At 39.1% G+C, this 26,206-nt stretch overlaps 1 protein-coding gene across 10 annotated transcripts; it reads right to left on the reverse strand.

The window, feature by feature from the left end:
• On the reverse strand, window positions 1–25,949 carry EDARADD (EDAR associated via death domain). 10 transcript variants are annotated; one of them, XM_063328974.1, is made up of 8 exons: window positions 25,817–25,949; window positions 25,184–25,270; window positions 23,589–23,652; window positions 13,253–13,311; window positions 11,525–11,564; window positions 8,485–8,600; window positions 5,584–5,629; window positions 1–3,070 (listed from the first exon to the last, which is right to left on the reverse strand). In XM_063328974.1, the coding sequence occupies exons 2-8, from the start codon at window positions 25,184–25,186 to the stop codon at window positions 2,694–2,696; spliced, it is 705 nt and encodes a 234-aa protein (XP_063185044.1). In that variant the 5' UTR covers window positions 25,187–25,270; window positions 25,817–25,949; the 3' UTR covers window positions 1–2,693. The 10 variants fall into 10 exon arrangements, with proteins under 10 accessions (XP_063185044.1, XP_063185046.1, XP_063185045.1 ...); XM_063328976.1 differs by having other exon boundaries at window positions 8,485–8,573; window positions 13,253–13,314; XM_063328975.1 differs by having other exon boundaries at window positions 8,485–8,585; window positions 13,253–13,314.
• Window positions 25,950–26,206: the final 257 nt, after the last annotated feature.

Below are 26,206 nucleotides of genomic sequence, written 5' to 3' on the forward strand. Positions count from 1 at the left end.
TCAAACATCGACAATCTATATTTCTTCTAAAAATAGTATGCATTATAACACAAGATATAAGAATAAACTGAAGACTCAGACCCAATATCTTGTAAACAGATATAAAACGAAAAAAAGTGTGTACATCTCAATTCATGCCATACAAAGAGGAAAAAAATATTTCAAGTATACTAATCCAGTGTGTGTTGAAGTTTAAGGCTAACATTTTCAACCTTCAGTGCTGAATTTATGCAGAATCCACATATGAACTCTCAGAAGCAGCTTTATTTCCATCAGACATGAATCCTTGCAGCTGACGTTGACTTTTCAAGAGCCTCAAGGGATCAGAACTCCTTTCCACAAGACAACAGTGTTTCTTCAAAATTTTACAAGTTTTAGCCAGAAAACAGGAAAAGGGGTAGATTTCAATTGAACATCTTGATTCAGAAATGTTGCTGCATCATTTCATGTTCCCATTCTGAGTCTTAGGTGAGAGGTCCAGCTCCTTGCTGGACTGGACCTACCGGAGCAGAGCATACTATAATATGAACTGTGGTATGTTATGGGGGAGAGAAGCTGTTTGGCATATGTGCCAGCACTCATCACTCTGAAGAACAACTTGATACATGATCCTAAATCATGCATATAGCAGGCCTAAAGTATGGGGAGTATGTTGAACAAGTTGTATTACAAGCTATTTGCCCATACTCAGTGGATGCCTCTGTAGGAATTGAAAATAGCAGGCAGCCCAGCCACAGGCAGTAGTCCTCAAAGGTAATTCTAGCGCTCCTAACTAAAGACAGAAGATTATTTGCAAAAGTTATAGTTGACAGACATCTTTTGGGAAACCCCTGTTCCTAGAAGAGGGACATGAAACGTTTGAACTGCAGCCCCAACAAAATAGAGCAGTACAATTTCCTCTTTAAAATATGGCTAGAAAACTTACTGTTCTAAAGAGTAGCAGTGTTTTTGAGGAATAGTTAAAAAAAAAAAGTTATTAAAAATTCCGCTCTTCCACAAGTTTTTAAAAAATTCAAACCTCAAATTTAGGTCAGTCTTTTACCTTGAAACTAGATTTTCAGCTTCTTGAAGTCACTAAAATAAAGCTAATTTATGTCACCCCAGAACTAATGCCTGACATTGAAAATGTTAGTCTTTACTTCTAGATCCTCTGTAACAATATCACTCAGTATCTATAGTACAGTATTACTAGAGGTCCCTTCTATTCTCTTACAGTTAAGAAACTCAGTATACAGCATCAGAATTCCCTCAGCTTTGCTACTAATTCTTAGTCATTTCTACTCAAGAAAAGTAAACAGTGCATCAACCTGTACCCCATTCTAGTTTTGCCCCACATCTTGACATACTGTTCACCAGTGCTTTGGTATATACACCTATGTACATATTAGTATTGTCTGAGATGCTTTTAGTAAGGGTAACAACTAGAAGTATGTTTAAGTCACAACATTTTTGTGTGTGGCATTATAGCTATGAGTACTTTATACATTGTATTGTGTAACTGATTTTTCAGGAGTTTTTTTAAAACATTAGAACACAGAAGAATGGTAGGAAAAAGACCAATTTCTAAAATATTTAAAGTGTAAACAGAGTAATTCAGAGTATCAAAATTCTTTGAAAAACATCAGTCTAAACCACCACAAGTGCTTTAATAACCATCCACCTGGACTGTAGATGAATTCCCCTGTTAATTTCCCATTAGAGTGGCTTTCATCAATATATAAATTTGTGCTAGTTTCACATGTGCAACTAGTTTGGTGTGGGACAGAAAGCAGGTCAACCCACAGGACTGTAAAGAAAACCACAGGCTGTGAAAAGGGAAGTACACTAAGGATATACTGTGGGTGAGGCATTAGCCTAGCCACCACCTCACACTGCAAAGGGAGAGGCATTAAACAGGTAAGTACACTCATAGCGTACATTTTCTTCAAAACTTTGGAAACTAATTTTAAATATAAAGCATTTTAATTGTTTTTTTTGGTCCCTAGTGGTTATGGGCTGAAAAGTGTCTCTGAATTGCATGATTTCTTCTATAGCAAATATATGCCCTATGATGTAGAAGTATGCAAATAATTGTTTTGTTTAACATCTATTTTTGCTTATACAAGAGATTTAAAGCTTAATAGTGTCTGAATGTGATGTTAAAACATTGAATTAATTGTAACATGCAAATCCAAACTGCTGCTTGGAACACTGAGGTGTTCCTGTGCCAAAACCAGTGTCATAAAGCTTAAAAAAAAAAAAAAGAAAAAAAAAACCTCCTCATCTTCTACTACATAGAACATATAAAATTGTGGAAGGGCTGCCAGAAAGGCCACGAGACTTGCCTTCTAATTGTGGCTTTCCCAATAGCAACAGCACACAGCTGGCATGGTTCACAACTGTTGCAGTAAAACCAGCAGTCTGGCTCTTTCACTCCTCTTCTGCTTAGGAAGCCTACGAACAGCAGCAAAGAACTGAAGGCATTTGTAGACTCAAGAACCCAACCTGCATTATTCCATCCACTTTTGGCAGGTTATCTTTGCAACCCTAGGGGCACAGAACATACATGTGTGTATACAGTACATAAAGCTTACACGGTATACAAACCATCAGTACAGGCTCGCTCTCTCTCTCTCTTGCAAGGGCAACTTCCCATGTACTAGTGGCAGCTAGTCCCAGTGTTTAACATGTACAGACTAACAACTTTCTTTGACCTAGAAGTCATTCTGATAAGTTCTGTTCCCTCTCTTGGGCCATTCCTCCTCCATCCATTTCAGCAGCACTTTCACAACATCAATTCTCTTATAAAATTTACAGAGATCAATCAGCTGCTCCACAGTCCTGTCACTATTCCGTAGCAAGAACTCCAAGGTGGGACTTTGGGGCTTCTGTTCAAGGAAACACAATTCATCGTAAGTCATCCCCCACTTGCTTGCTAAATTTCTCCAGTTTTTCACTGTTGGGTGGCAGGGATCCAGCTTTAGCCTCACTGTGTACAACAAGTCCTCATCATTGAGCATGTCACTGATGGTCGGTGCACGGAATACGCACAAGGAGCAGGTGCCATTTTCCTTGCAGGTTTTCTTGAGATCTGCAGTGAAAACCATGACATGGGGAGAAGTTAGGATCTATTGCTGTGGTATCACCGGGAACAAAAAGTTAAAAGCACAAAGGGTTGAAGAGTATTATGTTCCTGTGAATAATTTCTGAAATAGTCAGAATAGTGACATGTTAATGCCTTTCCTTGTAAAGTATGTATGAAATGATCTAAGACTTCTCTCTTCACTACTATCAGTGGCTATAATCAAAAGGACAGTATTTCGAAAGCACCATATTTATACTTTTATAGAAAAGGCATGCAATTCTATCCAGTGTGTGAGCTGGGATATTCCCCTTTTTTGTTTTTGGGAACTATGTCGCTTCCTCGAATCTGCCATAATCCCTGCTTACATCACTAACAGGATTATGTGCACATTCTGTACATCTTGTATACATATATTGTAGGATGAAGGAAAAGGCTTTGCACTTCTGAACTGCTGCTTTTGTAACAACATGAAATATTTGCACCAAGAGAATCTCTGCTGACAGCTGCAAACACAACTAACATCTAGTACTTTAACACAATGAAAAACTGGAAATGTTCCTTTGCTTTGTAAGGGCTCTTGCAATAAAGACTGTCCCTGTTCTACCAAGCAAGCCTATTTTAAATGCGCATTATGGAAAGGAATAAAGTGCATACTCTTCTATGTGTGAGAAAAATAAAAATACCCAGTTGCTGTAAGTAGGTGGTGATAGGTTCTAAAATTTGCATCAAATACTGAAAAGTGCTGTTTAGAGGTCTCCCACACACAACAGTCAATGTCTCCCCAGCATTGTCAACAATGTGATGCTATCAGACTATATTATATATTAATAACCCATAAAAGCACATACAAATCAGTTTTAGTCATACTTCCAGTTAAAGACTAATACTAAGACCTTTAACATTGCAGTGGTGTAGGGCACTGTTTGAGCATTTTGGCTGTGGATATGACCTTAACTCTCCCTGCTCCTTTTTGAAGGCAGGGAGAGTTCGGTATGTCAAAGAGTAGTAGATAACAGATGCAGCCTAAAAGCACTTTCTAAAGCTTTTGTCCTCCAGCCTCATTGTATAGCTTGAAATAGGGCAGTAACTGGTCCCACTTGGGATAAAACTCTTTGAAAAAGGGGCACTACGATAAGAAAACTGATACTGATCAAAAGAGTGATTAAAAACAACAACAGGAAACAGTGACACAATTTACAAGCGCCAGATCAGTGTTGGTCTAGGAGACCTGAACTGTATCTCTGGCAAAGGGCAAATCTGATACTCAGCACCACCTACTCATAGAGGTTTGGTTGGTTGGTTGGTTGGGTTTTCCTTTGGAGTAATTGTTGTCAGATTGTGTGAAAATTCCAGAAAGACCGTCGCATTGTGATTTTTTTTTTAATTCTGAATATTAGTGCTATAAAAGCGTCTCAGCTGAATGTAGCTTCTGCATGCACTTTGGTGGTGTTTTTTTTTTTTTTAAGGGAAGAACAGACTACTGTTATTTTTGTAACGTTGCTCATCAGCTTGCTTTTTTAGCAGGCCAAAGACAACTTCTGAAGTTTTCAACAAGTTAGGACGTGCAGCAAGAACACTGCTGCAGACACATAACTTCATACAAATGCTTAGATTCCCTGTTAAGGGGAAACATGTTCTGGTGACATCTTTGCTCACGGGTATTCCACAGGCCTTGCAGCTGTTTTCTACAGAAATACATACGTAAACTATTATGTTCTTCTTGCGAACCCTAAACTCTTGCTGAAGTGAGACAAAATTTGCTTGCTTCACTCATACCAAGATTTAGTTATACAAACAAGGCAAAATGAATGTAATCCAATCAAAGTTCTGGCTGAGCTCAAAGGGCAGGAGAGCACCCTATCTGAATTTCATCTTATTTTGCTTTGCAAGGATGCCAGAGTAAGTTTTATCCTCCAGTAGAAGCAGGGAAGAAGAAGTAAAGACAACACAGGGCACAGTTATAGGTAAACAAAACTAAACCAACCTGCTTCTTGTGCTATACCATGTGCAGACTACCAAAAGCATTATAAAGAAACCTGCTTTTCTAAGATGCCCTGTGTTAGATACAGATGAGCAAATCATGACCTACCCACCTAATTGCATGATCCTAATACTACATGATAGGACAAGCTTATTTATTAACAGGAAATTCTCAGTTGTTCACTGTTAGATTAACAGGGCTGTATATCGTCCAAACACACCCCAGCCGAGCTCATACAATTATGGGATAAACCCCACAGCCCACCTCCAGCTTCTGCTCCCTGCAGGTAGCTGTTTACAGATTTCTTCCAAAGGTGGATTTACTAGATGCATTTGGAAAGCCCAACTTACACATTTTGTATGGTCTGCATTATTGATCACCACCCCCTTTAGAACAAAGAGGAAGCTGTAAATGACACTGGTAATAAAATGAGCTCCACAAGCATTGATTACCCAGGCAGTTCTTGGTTATGACAGATAGCAGTTTCACAGAAAAATCTAGGAATAAAATATGTAGAACAGTAAAGCTGACATATTACCTGAAAGTGATTCATCAGTATGGCTTTGCGTGTCTTTGTCTTCTGGCTACAATGCAGAAAACAAATATAAATCAGAACAATGTATTTAAACATGAGAATAACTATTTGACTAACTTACAAGTGCCACGAGATTACTCAGAAAGGTCCCGAGCTGCTTGTAAAGTCAGACAGGGAATATATCTGGTTTTGAGGAATTACAGACAATCTGCAGTCTTTTCAGGCAGTATTTTCATGCTTTAACTCATAAAACTGCCCTGTTTGTTGGACCCACAATGTCGTCTTTATTGATGATATGCTATGGCGTTACACCTTTTGAATAATTTGTTCTTAATCCCTCAACAGTTGTTGAACAATTCATATGGTTTGATTAAAAAGATTTTTTAAATACTTTTTAATGAAAAAAAAATGAGAATTTTGCCGGTAACATAGAGCAGTAAGGGATTGTTTTATTGATCTAGGAAAAGTGGAGGAGCTTTTTTTACAAATTTCTTTACATACATAGGAAGCTTTTCTAGACAACAGTTGGATTTGAACATTTCTGCTGGTTCACATCTAACCCTCCTCCTATTTGAAGTAAACATTCCCTCAGTGGCTTTTTGCCCGATAATTAAACATACTGAAATTTCTTAGCAGCTTGAGACTGCAACACACATTGTAACATTTCAATTTACTATTTGGAGAGCAACATCTGAAAACTGGAAGGATAGCACCTTGATCCTAAGACTGCGGTAAACTGCAGCTGCCCTTACTTTAAGTACGCGGGTGTGGAGCCAGGTGAAATAGCTTTCTTCTGTTGAGGATTTAAAGATGAAAGCAGATGGGGATTTTCCCCTTAGATAGCTGCAGTAAAAGTATTGTTGATTTTTTCATATTGCGTAATTCTTCCAAAACTATCACAGCAGGCTTTTTAACATTTTGCAGGCTGTGCATGGAAACACAAATCAACTGGGTAACAATACCATGTAATAAGACACTCTATTCCTAACTGCTACACCTTCTTCACTAAGAAATCCACTAAAAATAGAATAAAGGCAGTTTCAGTTGATGTGGTGAACATGCATACATTCACAGTCCAATTATAAAGAAGGTAAACTATCTCCAAATTATTAAAAGACTTTGTTAGGAAAGGAAAAATTTGCATGTTGTTCTCAGCATTTCTTTATTCCCTGAAAACTGCAAGATCACACACGCAACATCAATTCACCCCACAAAATGTCTGATCTCTGCTCAAGACAGATCTAACACCGCATATACCACTTACAACAAATAATCCTTGCCGTTATCTTCTAGAAGGTTAATTTTTGCAATGGCACCACATAAGCTTTCTCTGGACAGAGCTTTTTCAAACATGAACTTGGCCTTCATAGCAACATTTAAACACCCAAAGTTTAAGAAAAATTAAATATGGAAATCCTGATTATAGTCGTCGTCTGCATTCCCACAAATTCCTTAAAAATGTAGAACATTATTACTGAGCCCTGAGCAGCAAATCCCCAGAAGGGTAGCTCATTGGGACAATGAGGAGCTGCCCATCACAGCTCAGTCTCCCCAGAGATCTGTTTCAAAAGAAACAAACAAGCAAATAAAAATGAAAGAGAAAAAAATATTAAAAAAAAAAAGGAAAAGTGGATACTGTTCACTTAGTTTGCAACAGCTGAGTTGCTGTCCTGAGCTTCAGTAACATTTCCCAGACTTTATGAATTCATGAAAGTTCACATTGTATTGTGAAAGTTAACACCTAAATGACTTTACGAGATGTCATTATGTCTCCTGATAAAAAATAACAAAGAGTGGCTAGTACTGCGAAAAGTACGAAGAAAAACAGGCATACTTACCTGTGGCATACATCTGTTTTCAAAATTGGTAATTTTACTGATTAGTTATTATCCACTTTTATCAAGTCAGATGCATTCAGGTTTACTCAAGATCATTTTCTTGTAATGTAATTGCAATAAGACAATGTAGTGTTACTGCCCATGAAATGAAGGGCAGAGTAATTTTTGCCCACAACTGAAATCCAAACAACCTGTACAGGTCTAATCAAAGCCATAAACTATGCAAAATCTGAAGATAAGCAGAAAGTTTTCCAGCTCTGTAGAACCATTAACACCCTAATACACTGAAATATCTTTATAGTGATTCTAAGCTGGCAATACATGCCCTCTTTTTGATGATGGGAATGCGACGGTTACCTCCATCATCTGTGAAATGCATACCAAACCCATGTTTGTTTCTGATGAATTTCAGCTGGGACTCTGGCATAAGGAATTCCTTTTAATTCTTCATCTCGCTGGAAAATGCTCATTCATTTCTCTTCTCCAAGTTTTCTGCTCAACCCAAAGAGAATCAATTTGAAATTCAGCAAATAACATTCACTTTCAAAGATGGTAAGCCTGGAGAATGGGAGCCACTCAACATTGCCCACCCTATGGCAACGTAACATTTCATGAACAGTGGAGAGTGTTTCCACTACGGAAGAGCAGTATCCCAAATTCAAAGCACAACAGTCAAATGCCTCCCTAAGGGCAAAACATGAGGACTCCAAAACCTAGGATTCCTCTTCACTTATTCTCTGCTTTGGCTCTATTTTCAGCAGGAAAGAGGGAGAGCATGCATGACAAAGCCTTAATGCTTTGTCAGCTCTTCTGCAGAGCATCTATACACTAATCAAATCCTATTTAAACTACAAAGTACACATTAATGATTAAATAACCATTCTTTTGCTTTTCTCCACAAAAGCTCACTTCATTGAACTCTTTTCAAAATAGAGCTTATTTCTGGTCGGTTTTACTGAGTAATTCCATGCTCTCCAGCTATGGTCTGAAAATATCTTTATTTGTTACCATACTTATTTAATCAACAGCAAAAACTTAGTTCACATTCAGGTATCATTTTTCTTACCTGTTGAATTAGGCCAGAATCTGATGTAAGGGTCTTGATGTTCACAGATGCAATTTCCAATGTAACTTGATCTGTTAGGTATTCCTCATCTAAGACAAAGACTGTGAAACACTGGTCTTCCACCCAAATACAAATTTAAATAGTAAAACTATCAAACAAAATTTACAAGTGTCTAGCATACAAAATTTAACTCCATATCATGACCAGTTACTGGGAAATGTTGGATTAAAAGCCCAAAAATATTAAATTAGCAGAGACCACAACCATCATGCAGAGCACGACTGTGCAAAGAAAAATAATCCTTGCAGAAATCAGATATTAGTATAGCAGTTGTTTTTTAAACCACCACGCTATTTTTGAAGCAAGTTATGTTCTTTGAGAAAGCTGACCAGAGAATATTAACTGAACCAATACATCAAAGTAGGCTGATGACGACTGTTGCAAGTCAGTATAATCCTTTTTGCTTTGCTTTTCTCATCATACTTACAATGTTAATTGTTAAAATATGTACTACACTAATATTTACTTTTTATTCTGCTGCTTTATGAATTAGGCTCATCCTACTTATCTCTACTACACAGTTTTCCGAAGCACTGAAATAATCTGTTTTCAAAGTGTGTTTATCACCTGCCCTAGGAGTCCACTGAAAAGCGCAACATTCTCCAGCACAGCACGAACTCTATTTACCTTTCAAGCTTTACTTCAGCCCTTAACGTGGGGTACAAGATGTGCACCTTGTGCGAACAGACAAATTTTACTCTGCATGATTAATAAGGTCCTCATCATCAAACCATCTGCATCATTCCCCTGGGTCAGGTACTGACCAACCAATAACACGAACTTAGAAGAGGTTACATTCCACACCTTTTTACACACAAGAACTCTCTGTCGTGATGACTACATTTGTAGTGCTGGTACCTTTCCATTGGCTGTTTGTTTAGTGGTAAGATGTCTTTAAAGAACAGCTGTTATCTTTATGAATCATCAAATAACAAAAAGAAGACATATTTCTTTATCTCACTCAAGAAATTGATCTGAATCAAATAATTCCTCCTTACTTTGCAAGAAAGACAAAAACTAACAAAATCATTATTTTCTTCTTTTTCTGGTTTTATAAGACTGCTGAAACTTAAAGCCAGAGTATTTCACCCCCAGCAGGGTAAATGTTGAATAAGGATCATCTTTATTCTTTATGATTGTAGGTCCAGAGACGACAACAACAAAAAAATAATCCAAAAAAGTCTGGCTGAAAATGCAGAGTATGGTCATCAGAATTCCACTTCATTTGTGTGGAAACATTATGTGTGACATTTGTTCTATATCTGAGTGGGGATAGAATTATAATCAAAACATGATGAAAACATTAAGACTAATCCTGTAAGTTCCCTCAGCTCATCTTTAATTCATAATCAGTAGAGGGTGCTAAGAACTTTAAGAAGTTATGGCCCACAAACGGTCCCTTAGTTAATTGACCTATAAAAGCAACAAAACAGCCCCCACGCCACCCCCAGCCAATGTACTGTCTATTCAAACATATCTGAAGCAAACATAATTTTGTGTTACATAGCATCAGACCTGCACATCTGTAACCCTTTTTAGCTCACATATTCATATTTCTAAGTCTGTATTTTTACAGAAATAGTTATGAAAAGTCGTTCTCAAAAGAAAAATTTAAATCAAAAAACAAACAGAATATTAAGAGGTATTTGTACCACTTTCAACTCCAAAGGGGAAATGCCAAGCTATATTAGTACTTATATCTTTTTACACTTAGTAAGAGGAAGCAGAAACTAAAATTAAACCAAGTTCATTTCCTTTCTACAGAAAGTGCTGAAATTTCCACTTCCTCTCAGCTTTCTTTTTTAAATTAAATGCATTTAAAACATGCAATCTCACATGTCATCTCAGATGTCAAACAACTTTGACAAATTTGAAATGCAGGAATTTATCTAATTAATTTTATGGAGGACCCAATGTCACGAGTGAAATAAAAAACAGGACATGGAAAAGAATGTTACAGAGAAATTGCTTTAGTGTTAACAAACAGTTGGAAGAACAAACCACCTGGCTGCAAATAAACAGAAAGTAATTTATGATTTCGAATTAGTTTTCTTCCCACATTCTCTTTCCCCACTGAACAGCACTTCTGAGAAGATGCTTGTTTCCTCTGGCTGGCTCCCTCAAGGTCTCTAACCTTTCTTTGACCCCATTGGTATATTGTCCACGCTCCTCAGCAAAAGTTTCCACTGTGACTACCTTCTGCATAGTTTTCTATGACTCTCCCCGCTGCAGACCTGATGTGCAACACAGGATGGATGGAGATCACACTACTTGCAGAGTGCTTCTCAACTGAGACCCTGCCAGTGCATTCCCTGGACAAAAGCCAACTATGAAGCCTGAGATGACAAAAAAATAAACCCACCCCACACGTCAAGGACACCATAAAGGGGATATTCATGCTGTGTAATCCATGTATTTGACTTCAGTGCAATACAGAACCTGCACTTCCTCACTCCATTTTCAGTGAGGAGAGGCAGAAACTTGTGCAGAGTGGACCTATATTAAGTTCCCAAGTGGATGGTATTAATACCTGCTGAAGGTAAAAGATGGCAGAAAGAGTTAATTGGTTATAGGGCTGAGAACGCAATCAGGTATTTCTGGATTATATTTCTGATAACCTGAAGGCACTGGTAATCTCTTCAAAGCCACCTTCTAACATTATCACATCTCTAACATCTGTTCTCTGAACACTGTTTTTTGATGGCACCACTGTATTTTCCCTCCAAATTGAGAACAAAGATCTTCTAATAACAGTTTTAGACTGACTTTTAGATCGAATCTAAACTTTGGAAGGAAATTTCAAAAGTTATATATATACACCAAACTGGCCTTAAAAATACAGAAGACAACACTATATTTAAAACATAAACATCTAGGAAAAAGTAAGATTATTCCAATCTGTTAGATAAACCCAATGGTTTTATCGCACGTAACAACACAGATCTATGACACCTGAATAGAAAGAATTCACAATACTTACCTTTAGGTACTCCTGTGTCTTGGACAGGATACTTTTCAGTCTGTCACAAAAATGCAAGAGACACAGATGTTTGTTATTTTGAGTGTAATTGTGCTGGAGAAAGAGTATATAGTTGCATCTCTTAAATTGCTACTGGTTGATCTGTCTACAGTCAGACACAGTAACACTCTTCTTATGTGGGAACTGAGATGCTACTAACACTGCTGATTAGCTCATGCAAAAGTAATAGAGATTGCTGCTTTCCTGCAGTATTTTTAAATGAAATATTTTTAGTGAAAAAGCAGAGATTGGGAAAGAAATTTTGCATTTAAGATAATCTGGAAAAGGCAATGCATACCAGGAGGAACAGAGATGACTTCAGAAGCTCTTTTAGCAGATATAAGTTTTTACTAAAATGTTACTGTACTGAAAGAAAAAAATCTTTTTCCCTTCTGCTTTAAAATTAAAAAGCTGATTAAGATGCAATAGAAAACTATTATTACTGAGTTTAAGGGGATAGCTGCTGATTTCCAGGCATGTTATAACTTATGTTATACCTGAAATCTACCTCCTTCCCTATGACCCCTACCCTTATGTAAAAGTAGGTGTGGCTTTTATAGAAGCTTGTAACCAAGCAAACAGATTAAAGACATCTTAATTTAAGGGAGGGAGGGTGATAAACAAGCTTTAATTTGTCTCAAACATAGCACCTTTCCCCCACCTTTTAAAAACTCCCCTTGGCAAAACACAGCATCTAATTTAGTCAGTCCACAAAAACAATCACAAATTCTATATCTTTTATTAAAACCTGCTGACACAAAGGTATGTACACAGACCACAATAATGGATCCCAATGACAGATCAGCATTTGAAGTACTTCTGATATTTTCAGAGTTTCTTGCTGACTCCCTGTTGCAAAGGTACAAAAAGGGAAGAAAACAGCAAGGCAAAGCAATAGCTTGCTCACTTGCCATCCATAAAGTAAAGTAATGCATTTCAATCTGTTTACATAACTACATTAGAAAACAGCCTTCTCTGGGCTACATGGCACTGTAACTTTTCCCCAGAGAAAACAATCCATAGAAACATTAAGAACTCTTAAAAGACTTCACAGAATTTCATATTACTTTTACTTGGTATACTCCTTGTTTCAGCATAAAACTGGCACGTTTAATATCCTAAGACACAAAAACTTGTCATAAATGGTGTTACTCTGTTTGCCAGCAAGCACTAGAGAGCACAGTTTGGTCCCTCCCTAGGTTCACACATGCCTGCTGTAAGGCACTGCTGCTTGGTCTTACCTTTTCATGACTTACTCACCAGACAAAATAGGTACAGGAAGGAATAACAACTTAGTACAATTGAAATTTTAAGCCTTAAATGGGTTTTCTTATCCCTCCAACCCATATAGAGAGAAGTATGTCTGCACCAATCCTTCTTGGTTGGTTGTTGCTTTTGGTTTTTTTAAATGAAAAAAATGGTACTGTCATAGCCTCTAGAGGCTATCCTATAGACAGTTCAGCCAGTAACATCCAATTCCGCTTAAGTACCTATTGGTATTTTTATTCACACTTTAATTGCAAAGGGTTAGTAAATTAAAATATTTTTATATAGTCATGTGGCTAAACAAACCCATGGATATATATGCACAGTTTAAATTAACATTCTTGAATGTTTTGCCTCACTTCTGCACTACATAACTGTTGAGAACTACAATGATTTTAACTGTGTTAGTCTAGAAACACATACCATTGTTAAGGAAAGAGTGCTTGGATCTGTATCCTCCACCGGCTCTTTTGCTGCATGATCTACTGGAAATAAGAAAGCTTTATCACGGCATAATCCTCAAAATATTTCTGTCTGGCAATTTCTATTTTGCTTCTTTGTCTGACCAAGATAAAGCACAACTATACAGCCATTACGTGCATTATGTAAAATTACACTTCCATAAGAAAACATGACAAACTAGAAAACGTCAGAGCTGCTAGCACACAGATGAGAAACTACATGCAACAAGGAAACCCAACTCTAAGATAACGCTAACAAAAGATAGACTTAAGTTAAAATTGTAAATTGTTTTTAGTAAAAAAACACAAAAAACCAGAACAAGTAGAAAACAATTCTGCAATAAAGAGGAAAATCCAGCAAATCTGATAAAAGTTTTGTTCTCCAAGAGATAGCACTCTGTTTTTTCCTCAAAGCAATAATTCAAACAGTAAACATACCCACTACAACAAAAATTAATACTATAATAAACAGCAGATTATAGTACAAAACCTAATAAAAAAACACATTTGAGGTGAACATTAATTATTTGTATATAATAGAATCATAAACTTCAATTATATTAACATCAAAAGGGTAAAAAAATAAATCTTCAAAGTACTTGCAGGTGAATCATTAAATGTCAACCCCTCCGCATCAATGGCTAAATTCACAAATAATAGTGGGGTACTGAACAAAAGTGCATGGAGAATCTGAAACAAGTCTCATACAAGAGTCAGGATTCACAAAACCACTCCTGTAATTTAACATCATCCTGCCATTTCCTCAAGGAATCCCTGCTGTTGATAAGGATCACATTCTCAAAAACTGAAAAGCATTTTAAATTACATAGTAGGGTTTTCACTCCATTCTCATCACTCTCATTCTTAAAGTCCTTATACTTACTACAAGTGCACATTAAATGTTCTCAACCACAATCAGTAAGAGGTGGCTGGAATCAATATTTGGCGATTACCTTCTCTCAAATATAAAAATCGGTGCATTTAGAACACAGTCCCAGAAATTAATTACAAAATGCACAGTATAAACAGAGCCCCAAAACAGCACAGAAGTTAGACACTATTCTAACCAACTCAAATTTAGCATAATTGTTTATTTTGGGACCTACTCCTACAGATCTACTCAATACAACAAGCTGAAGCATAAGACAACACAAAACAGTACAATCAACAGGCCTGAAAACAAAAAAGGTTGCAGCAGTGGGACATAAGCAACCTCAGGCCTCCAGACAGAGCAGTTCTCCCTCCTGCTTCTGCGAGGCAGCCCCATCAGCAGCAGTTCCTGAGTGCCTGGTGTGGTGCCCAGCCCCTCTCTGCAATGGTGGGACAGCCTTTCTCAGCACTAGTGCCCACAGGAAGACCACACGCATTCTCTAGGTAGGTGGCACACAATCAGAGGGGTAAAATCTACAAGGCTTGAGTATAGCCTTCGAACACAGACACACTGAATATTTTAAAAAGGCAGAAGTCTATGAAATTTCAGATAAGCATGTTCACATTGCATCAGAAAGTTTAGGAGGACAAACGTAGAAGAGGAAAAAAAGCCAAAACAACATATTCTTGTCACACATGTCCTTTCTGGTAAATATGAAATCTCTGCTCCAGAAACATGGTATTAACAGAATGCTCTGGATAAAGCCTGCCCTGATGGCAAGGGACAGTATAAACCACCATTAGCTTCATAAGGTTGAAAGTCAGACTGGGATATGAGAAAATACAGTAAGCTGGCATAAGACATTGCATGACAGTAGGCCAAAAAATGGAGGATATAAGTGGGAACTGTGGTGGAGAGCTGCAAAGGAACTGGAAAGGGAGCTGGGGCAAAGAGAGAAGCCCACCTGTAAAGGAAAGCTGAAAAAGAAGGAGGTACTGGGAGAAAAAATAAAAGCTCCGGGGAAGAAGACCAGCACAGGCATCCCTAGTCTCACTGTTTCTCCACTATCAGCAAAGACCCAACAAACCCAGTGGCAAAGCATACAACTTATCGTCAGTTTATTCTGGAGGCTTTACAGCTCCTCCTTATGGATTCTTATATGCATTAAAAAAAAAAAAAAATTATTTTCCCTTTGTAATATGAGGTAGCCTTGAGGTAGGTGAAAGCAGACCCCACAAAAGCTCCATGCCCTGGTGGCTACTGTAGCTACGGTAAGGGTTTCATCCTCTGTTACACCTCCAAGATGTTATATCCTGTTACATCTCCAAGATACAGCCAAGGTATATTGCGACACTGGTAATGCACTTTTCCACGCTCCAGAGGGAAGCACTGGAAAAAATGGGAGAAGCTCCAAGAACACTGGCATTTGAAATAAGGACTAAACAGACACCAGGGTGACTCTACAAGAGGTGATGGGGTACAGGGTGGTACCTTTAATTGACTCCTGCTTTCTAGATCTCACACAAACAGCCACTGTGAATCTGTGACTCCGCATCTTTTTTTAAAACTGTGTTTCTGTCCCTATATCTCAATTTCTTACCTTTTGTTTTTCTAGTTCCTTATGAAGAACAGCAATTTCCATGTTTTTTAGGTTGTAGAGCACTACCAAGTCCCAACATTTTCTCTAAGTGGCATGTATGTCTATGAATATTTGGAGCCTAAGAATAAAGGCCCCACATACTGGCTGCAGATGATTCACTATGGTCTTATTGACCACTGATATTAGGCAGATAATTTGAAAACCACAGACTTAATATTTAATTGTGAATAAGGCAATTAAAACACCATGTCCCCTCTCTCTTTCCTACGTGTATCTCCCACAGCATTCTGCAGCTCATCTCATACAGCTGGATGCAGGTGCACAAAACAGCAGGGAGGAAAGTTCTCTGTTTATCTCAAATATAAAACATCCACTGTTTTGCATGTTGAAAGGCCGACAGGAAATACAGGTATCATCTGACTGACTATTCGGTGCAGACTGATTTCACAGTTAGTTTGACAGACAGCTTGATAACAACGTTATCTGTGATCCCTCAAAAAAATTACTATCACCATACTCCCCACTGACAGCATACAGCCACTGGCTTACACTTACTTCCCCACACTTTTGCCAGGAACCACACGTGAGTTGACTCAGATGGACATAAATCAGCACATGCAAATTGACTCAGACAGACATAAGACAGGTTCCATGGTTGCTCCCAAGGTTCCTTTCTGCCACCCAGCACCTGCACACTGACTGCTCAGCAGCTGCCACAGCTCTTCTGCCCGAGCCTGTCCACTATAACCAGTCTGCAACAGGCACAGCAGATCGTACCCATCACCACCATTTCTGTCTGTTCAATACTGCTAGTCTAATGGGGATGCAATGCTGTGCACTTAACAGTGTGAACAATTTGCCAATTATATATATACACACAGGTGTATATATGTGTCTACACACACACATTCAAACTTCTAATCCTGTATCTGCTCTTCATCCTTGCATTAGAAGGACGTCTGAAGGTAAGTTTTGGAGATCTAAGCATTTTGATCTTTAAGCAGGAGGGGGGTTCACAAAGCATCGTACTGTTCCCCTCTGTTAGAGGTTTTTCCCTGCAACATAGCCTTGACACCGCCAGTAATGGGTGAAGCACATAAGGTCTGCCGTAGTTATGTAGTTACACCCTACACATATTAGAGCTCTTTCACACCAAGGCAGGGCAAACACATTAAGAGTACAACTTGAACAAAGTGATCACCCTAATATTAACGTTGTTCATAGAGACGAACCCTTTGATTAAACCCAAATCAACAATGGTGCTTTGACCAGAGGCACGTGAATTTCAGATTTGAATAAGCGTAGGAAAAGCAGCAAATTATATTAGAATATTTAGTTCTCTGAAAAATCAAAGTCCATCAGCACTTGTGCATTTTTATGTACTGTTAACTACTCAAAACTTTGTCACTGTCTGAGCAGATATGTAGGAAAAAAAATGTGATGCTGGCACACCTAAGATGAGGTAGTTAAAAGTTATTTGCACCATTAGCCATGCAAGTTAAAGAGTGTGGGCTTCCTAACCACCGTGAGTCTGGGAATTTAAGAAAATGGCTTTTTAATGTGCTGTTAGCAAGTACGTTAAACTTATACGCTAAACACTGCAGCAGGCTTGACAGGACAAGTTGCACTAAATCACATCAGCAGAGCACATGATAAATTATTACTACGCTTAATTAGCGTGCGCAGAGGGGGAAGGGAGCAACTAACAAACGCTTTTAATCTCGGCCGGGGCTAGACTCCTCACCTGGCTCCCGGGAGCCACGGCCGCGACTCACCCCCGCCCGGGCAAAGGAACCGGGCGGCAGGACGCCGCGGGCCGCAGCCCGCGCAGCGCCTGTCCCGCACCGGCGCGGGGGGGGACCAGGGGAGCCGCCACCGCCTACACCTCCCCTCCCACCGCCCCGCAGGGCACCCCGCCCGCCCGGCTCCCCGGGGCATCGTCCTCACCTGGGGGCAGCGGGTCCAGCGGAGCGGCCATGGGGCGGGCGGGCAGCGGCGGTGGGGTCCCAACGCGAGGAACGAGCGGCGCCCGCCGACGTGCCCGGAACCGCCGCCCCGCCGCGCCGCCCCCTTCCTGCCGCCGCCCCGCCTGGAGCCCCGCCGCAGGTAGGGCAGCGTGCGCGGCCTCGCCTCGCCCTCCGCGGGGAGGGACGGAAGGGCGGACGGAAGGGGGTCCCACCACCACCGCTCCCGGACGCGACTCCAGCCGGGGTAGGAAGCGTGTCCGCCGGGATCCCGCGTTTCCCAGCCGGGGATGACTCCTCCGGGCGGGAGGTGCTCCGCCAGATGAACACTCCGCGTTTCATTAACAGCACAGACATAGGGCGCATATTATGGGTCATCTAGTAATGCTAGTTGGGAAGCTAAAGTAAGTTCCTTCAGCAATATAAAATCAAGCGCTTGCTCTCGTGCTCTTACAGATATTTACGCGCTTAAATAAGCGCCTTCAGGCAGAGAGGGGTGGTCTCGGATGGGATTTAAGGTGCACCCGCGGGTGGCTCACAGCGCAGGGACAGAGTTTAAGGACACAAGTATTGCAGAGCAACAATCGTAAACTTTTTCACAAATACTTAAAATTCATCCTCTTATGCCACAGGCACTTCCAATACCATGACGATGTCAAATCTTTGTATATAATTGCTTTGGGCCCCCACTGTCATCACTGGCAAATTCTCTCACTTAAGTTTTCAATATACTTAGAGTAATACAGATTTCTTAAATGAGGTCCGTGCATGAAATCAGTTTCTAAATAAGGGATATCATGTATTGCTATTTATTGTACAATACAAACAAAAAGAAACCAGCATAACTGAATTTGCCATTATAAAGACTGTATTTGTATGTTAGACACCTTACGTGTTTGTTAACAAGGTTACCTTACAGCCAAATTCTACTCTGTTACACTGCGAGAGCTTCAATTCAGTCAACTGGCTTACATTGGAGTAACTAAAAGTAGCCTTTGGTCCCTAAAGCATTAAAAATTGAGTGCTTTCTCACAGATTATTTTCCATCTCATGCATGTTTCAAACAACAAAAAAAACCCCTAAAGCTACAAAGGTTAAATTGCTCATATTTACAGAATTTAGACTGAATACAGGGGGCTCATCCTGCTATTTGTTATTTTCATTAGTATTATATACAGTATTAATAATACCAATGTTTTTCAATGATTCTGTTATTGAATTTATGAATTCTTGTAAAAGAGCAAATCTTTGTGAGGAGAGCTCTTATAACATACAATTAAATCATCCTACCAGTGAGAGTACTGACATGGTATATAGAAGATCCAGAGCATCACCCTTATTTCGCCTGAGATAAATGGAGGTGTTGCCATTGGCTTATACAAACACACACAAACACATGCATATGTCCATACATATCTTAATCTCCAAGGTAGAGCTAACAGTTCACTAACATTTCTGTAATTCATGATGTGTAAAAAACAAAGTCTTTTTTTAGGCATACTATTGGACTCCAGTTGTTCGTGGTATATGTTGACTCTGCTTCCACATTCATACTGAAACTCAATCACAAAGAATGGGGGCATTTCTTAGTTTAAAAGGGTAACACCAAGTCTAATTAGAAATAAAACTGCTGATTCTGTAAGTTTCCCTAGTTTTCCTTAGAGGCACAATGTTATTCGCGATGGATAATCAGGCTGAGAGTTAGGGGCCGGACAAAGTATATTTTTACCAACACAGATTCACACAAATGCTACAGTAGTAATCAAAGCCTCTCCTACAACTGTAAGGAAAGCCAAAGCCACAGCAGAGCTAAGAATTTTCTGGATTTCGAACCTGCCAAATGTATGCCTTGATTAAACGCATGCCATATCCGCCCGGAGGACCTGCATGTGTGTATTGCCTCTGCGTGCTGTTTGAGGACTACTGGTTTTAACCCCAGAAGTAGATATAGTCAGTGACTACAAAAACTTTGGATAAATATATGTATAATCTATATAAAAATGTATCCGTTAACATCCTTCAAAATATCATCCTTCAAAATATCCCTAGGGTATTATTGTTACACAGGTGGCTGTAAACTACAGAAACATACTTTGTAAGCATTGGTGTTGCTGGCTAAGCCAGGTTTTACCACCAACGTGGCATTTACTCTTCTGATAACTTGCACCCTGAAATCTTCTTACATTAGGATTAAAAAATTATTTTAGTAAACAGTAACAATATAATTTTAGCAACACTTGTGCCAGCAGCCGAAACTGGTTAATGTTGTTAAAAATCATGTATTTTAAAATTACAAACTGTTTAAAATAATGGAATTTAATATAGAAGCCAATAGTCTAGATACCATTACTGCCTCAAAACTTAGGTTAGTCATCGTAATGTAACATTTTTTCCCTAGTACTGAAGGAGGAATCTGCAATTACATATAAATATCTCTAGAGCACTGTCAACAGTACATATTAATTAGGCTGTTGCATGCCTGTTCTTGTATCATTCTTTAATAAGTGCTATAGAAATCTTTGTCTGTTACTTAACTAACTGACCAGTCCAGAAAGCCAGCAATTATTTTGGCAAAACTAAATATAAATGTATCATAAAAACTAAATTCAGAATAAGATTACTTTAAGCAATGGCATTCTCTAAAACAGTGGATTAACTTTCTAATCAAATTTCTATATTTAAGTACAATCTATATCTTATCTTGCTGTAACCCTGCAAGCTGCTAAATTCAGTGTAACTAATGATAACGTGAGGAGTCCAGGGTTTTGTAAATTTCCACTCAAGTACAGAATTAGTATTTTCAAATAGTTTTTACAGGTCAACTCTACACATGGCTCTTCTCACTCCTTTCCTGGCCCCATCAAAAAAACCACCAGCCATGTATGATGAGGACAGACTTTTCCCAAGGGTCTACAAACTATCTGGTAATACATAGCCAGTTAGTTTATTGTTTGAAATAGCCATTAACCCACGGTCTCAAGGGTTTTCCCCACCTTCTGAGCATAAGGCTGCAGATGAAACCTTTTTCCTCCTGTGGACAGTATATTCCTGTCCAGTAATATATTATTGCTAGCTCCTCACAAAAAAAAAAAAAAACCCCACAAAAAAACAAACCAACTTTTTTTCTAACTGATCCTCTATGGCTTTTCCCCATGGAAACAAAGAACTTCTGTTCTTTATCTGTTCTTTGTGTTCCAGATCACAAATGCTACTAACACAGGGGAACAGTAATCTTCCCCTCCCTGACAGGGGTTGCTAATAGTCACAGTAACTGTGGGCCTGCCAGTATCGCATGGCAACCTTGTTTGTTCTTCCTTGTTCATTTGCTTTATACATTTCAGACATGTCTATTTAAGGAAGTTCATATTGAGTAAAATACTTCTGTTTCAACATAAGTTCTTCACCGCTAACGTATGTCAGTAGAGTTAGGAAATACCTCCCTGCATTTTCTTTCCCCATTATCCTATAGATAGCTTTCAACCGTCGGCAGCTTCAGTGTGTTGCTAGACCAGTTCTTTAGATTTCTGAGACTATTCTGGAGTACAAATAATTAACCAGCAGCTAAAAGGTTAAAAATACTTTCTTTGCCAATAATTATATTGGTCTGTCCTTTTACAGTTGTACAGAAATGTCACAATTTTGACATAAACAACATTATATTGAGAAAGTATAAGAAATTACGCATACCTAGACCATCTTACGTAAGCCTGTGGATAATTTGTTTGTCTTATAGGACTGTGTGATATGGGAATGTTCCCACCACTCTGGGTGCTGTGCTATGTCCAAGTCAAACATGCACCACAGAAACAGCAAAACCTTGCTTTCTCTAGATTGATATATTGAAAGTGAGACTAATACGATTGGTTTCAGGCTGCAGCTTATCCCTCTGCAGGGACATTAGCAGGGTCCCCCTGCATAGCTGCTTCTTTCCATAAAATGTATAATAATTTAGTTGAGATCTCTACCTCACGATCAGATTTGTTGATGGATAATCACCCACACACACAAAGTGCAAGTGCTTGGGTTTTTGGGTTGTTTTTTTTTTTTTTTAAACAAGCTTACTTGTGTTCATCTGCACCTGCTATATTCAGAAGTTTGACCGAGTTAGCAGACTCATTTCTTTGTTAGCATTACTTTGTCAAAAATTATAGGTACTACAGGAACAACAGTAAGACTCCAAAGATGACTTTACTTCTGTACTCTTGATTCAGACAATGCAGCCATACGCTACACAGTGCAGTTACATTCAACTATAATACACACACACGAAACACAGGAACAAGGATACAGGTGTATAGCTAAGATTTGTAGGTAATTTTTCACCACCTACACAAACTTTTTTAAAAAAATTATTCCCTCTTTGTACTTTGCTAGTCTTTATTTTTACTGCATTCTATCTTTCCTTCTCCTCTTTTTCCTCATATTCATTGTGAAGAAGTTTCTGTATGAAATTTTTATATGAAAAATTTTCCTTTTTTCACTATACTGAATTTGACCTATTGTTTTGTCATTTACAGGCCATAGTCCTGACACTTGTTTGTCTAGACATCCATGGGTACTTTTCAAAAGTTATTATTTGCAACAGTTGCCTCAGACTTGAGTGTACACTGTGGTTTTAAGGCAGCTATCAGAAGTGAGAACAGGATGTCAGTGAAGCATAACTTGCAAGGAAACCTAATAACTTGTATGGGGCCTAATGACAGCTGGATAAAACAGGGGTTTGGGTATACAAGTTCTTCAGTTGTAGCAGGCCTGATAGACCACAGAACTCATGTGCCCCACTAATTTTCTGCTTTTTGTACTTACATTGGGTGGTTTGCTAAAAGTTCTTACCCACAGCTTTGCCTTGCTCTATCATCAAATCTTCATAACTAGACTACTACCACAAGATGTTCCATTGCTCAACAGGCACTGCACCTCCCACCGCTGCTGGTTGCCAGACTTAAACAGAAGTTTGTGGCATATTGATTCCTCTGGTTTACTCCCCTAAGTTTAGAAAGGACTCATTCAAATGTTAATTTGGAAAAATAAATAAAGGCAAAGGTTTCAAGGGCAAAAAGTTTCCGGAAATCTACATTTCAGATTACTGAGATCTAGTTCATGTACTTGGCAAAGCAGCTGGGATTTACCAAGCTCTCCTAACATGAAATGTGAAGCCATCCTGCTTTGTGTGTTTGTTCACTTAAATTGGTCCATAATAATTTCTAAGATACATTTTTACATGGTTGATGACCACAGATCATTATTTTTGTGTACAATCAGAGTACATAAGCTCAATTCTGGCAAGCAAAAGCTGATTAAAAAGCACTGATAGAGCTAATACAAGAAAAGTAGCAGGACTTTATTGGTTTCAGTTCCTACTGTGTCCTCTCTGCAGGCCAGAGGTAAGTTTGGTAATTGCAGATTTGTTATATCCACTAAAAGACCATCTGCCACTCGCTGGTACACCCAGACTTCTGCCCACTCTAGAGAACAATGTTGTGATAGGGAAGAGGTGACTCTAATGTGCATTATTTACCTCCTATTTACTAAGAACAATGTTTTTTGCTCCTGTGTTCAACGCTTTCTTTGCTCGCATATAGAAAGAAAATGTTAAGAGCTTGCAAATAAAACTGTCAACATTTTTAACAGCAATGCATATTATGAAATCACAGAAGATATTTGTTCTTATGCCAAGCATGTACATTGTACAAAGTAAGTGTACATTGAAAAATTAAACATATATGCTAGACTCTTTTCGTGAGTCCAGCAAGCTGTAAACTATGATTATCCCTCTCTCCAGTAAAGGCTTGTCCTTAGCCCCTGCTAAAATATTATACCATGGCAATTTTCTTTAAAAGAAACAGGCTTAGTAGGTACTCACAGATTTGTAACATGCTGTCAGGTTTCATTTGCAATTGTAAGACTGTTTCTTCTGCATCTGTTTCCTGAAATTGATTTCACAAAGGAATCCTATATTAGGATATCTGCATTTTTTAAAACATTTTTATACCACTACCAAAGTAGCATTCATAGGTTGAAATCAACACTAAAACATGAAGTAAAAGACTGAAAATACCCTAGAGTTTAAAAAACTGTATTAAGCTAAATTCAGCTCTGGTACAGCAGATAATACTTATGTATACAAGGAATTAATATTTTTTTTTTGCCTCTTAAAATTATTCATTATACATTTCTACAGCCAATTCCCTGTGCTTCTAACATGACAGTCAAAAACTAAATTTGTACTGACTTTAACTGCAAGCAAGATAAGACTCTGTCAGAGGCGAAGAAATAAAGTACTTCCAGTAACTAACATAAAATGTTCTGAACTGACAACTAAGCGAACGCTATGACTTAGAACATAAGATAGTTTACACCTAATTTACCTAGTCCTTTATGCAGTGCAAGTACGTGACAGTGCAAGTGCTTGATTCTTCCAAGGCTTTGGGGCTTTTTTAAATACTAAATTTACTCCAGAGTCAAAGCTATAATATGTAAACAAATACGATGAAATCACCTGAATCTGTTAAACAGAAACAGTTCCTTTGTCAGAAGTACAAACCACTGGCAATAAAGTATGGAGTACTGATAGTGAGAGCAAACCATGGCAATGTGAACATTAGCATTAGCTGTTCTGCCATGTCTTCTCAAAGATCTAGCAAATTTATTGGTCCACTGATGCTAAAAGTAGGAACAGATTCTCATTTAACCCTTCCCAAATGACAGGTCTACTGCCTGTACTCCAGAGGTCCCATCATCTGTCTGGGACCAAGCTATAAAACCACTGCCTACTCCATTTCATGCTCTCTGTAATTCATGGCTATCAATTCTTCATCTTTCCAAGGCATTTTCAAATGCAAAATCTGTGACATACTGGCATTTAAGGACAAATATAATGGAAAATAATTTGAATTAACTTGTACGTAAATAAGAATGGCCAATTTAAAAACTTTTAAGCTCTCCAAAATAGCTGCCTCACCTTAAAGCTTGTCTCCATACTCCAGTAAAGCAGTATTCTCCTATAACTGAAAGGGTGTAAGAACCTGGGTCACCAATGGATTGAAAATAAAATCCTAATTCCATCAACCCTATGCACGAAATTGGTGCAACACTCATGTTTTCCCACAGGAATATGAATTTTTGCAATTCTGGAAGTGAATTACAGATATACACTTAACTTCTGGGAGAAAAAGCTTGTTTCTGAGCTGGTTTTGGGAGTTTGGTTTGGGTTTTTGGTTTTTTGTTTGTTTTGGTTTTGGTTTGTTTGTCTTGTTTTTTAAAGATTTTTGAAAGGAACTGAAAAGAAGCAGCAGTAACAGTCTTAAACCAGTTCCAATAGCTATTGGCAAAGCACAGCTAGACAAATTCAGTTGACGTCTCAAGTGCCAACCAGTCTCCCTAAGGGATCAGTAAAAAACCAATACAATCTAACAGCAAGCAGCTCCTACCCTCTCTTCTTCCTATCAGGATATGTACCATTGCCTCTTCCCCTGGACCAGGTTGAGTGATGAAGCATACATACAGCACGTCAGTTCAGCTGTCTGCTCTGGCAAAAAATTGTCCCTAGGAAAAAAAAAAAATAAAAATCGCTCTAGTAGCTGAATTGCTTTAACATGCAACTGTAGGACTGCTATCTCAGATACATGGAATAGGAGAAAGACAGAGGAGCGGGAGAAATAGGACTGCCTCTTTCCACAAAACTCAGCGTTTCATTATCTTAGCTGTAACCTGAAACCACATCTGAGAGCACCTTCTTCCTGTCTTGTAGGCTTCAATTTGCTACACTGCAGTCTGTTCCTTCATTGAAAATAAAATATGTAGGGGGGTTAAAACTAAAAAAAAAACAAATTAAAAACAAGGCGCAACAGTAGATGGCGTCTACAGCTTTTCCATTAACTTCCAGGCTTGCTCTCAAAGGGAACAGGTAAGAGAATCAGCCACAGCAAAGCCGTATTTCCTATCTCCCTATACGTTTTGCTGTTAAGAAATAAAATAGGTGTGCCTGTCTTTACAGAAATCGCTTCTCATAAAAGAAGCTGTCCTGAGAGAAAACCTGAGAGTCTAACCTGAAGAAAAAAAAGCCCCTTCTATACACTGAGCACCGTTCACCTCTAGGGCACTTCCCAGCGCTCCGCAGCAGCAGCAGGAACATGGGAAGCCTCTAGAAGGACTTTTGGTCTCTGTGCGACGCCCGTCCGAAGGCTGCACGCGGGCGCCGGTTAACACCGGACGTTTCCCCTTCCCGCCGGTGGCAGCGCCGGCGACCTCCTCCGGGCCCAACGGCGAGGCGGGGCGCGGGGGGGGCCTAACGCGAACACGTATCGCAGGGCCAGCGCGGCCCCACCCCGTGTCGCCACACCGGACAAGCGCACTCCCCCACCCCGCCCCGGGGTACGGCGCCGTTGACCACTATCGCCCCGCTCCTGCCTCCCCTCATGCGTCGGCGGCGGGCGGGCGCGCGCACGCGCCCTCTGTAGCCCCTCCCTCGCCGCTCTTGTT

Source organism: Chroicocephalus ridibundus, chromosome 3 (assembly GCF_963924245.1).
Source record: "Chroicocephalus ridibundus chromosome 3, bChrRid1.1, whole genome shotgun sequence".
Taxonomy (NCBI): Eukaryota; Metazoa; Chordata; class Aves; order Charadriiformes; family Laridae; genus Chroicocephalus; species Chroicocephalus ridibundus.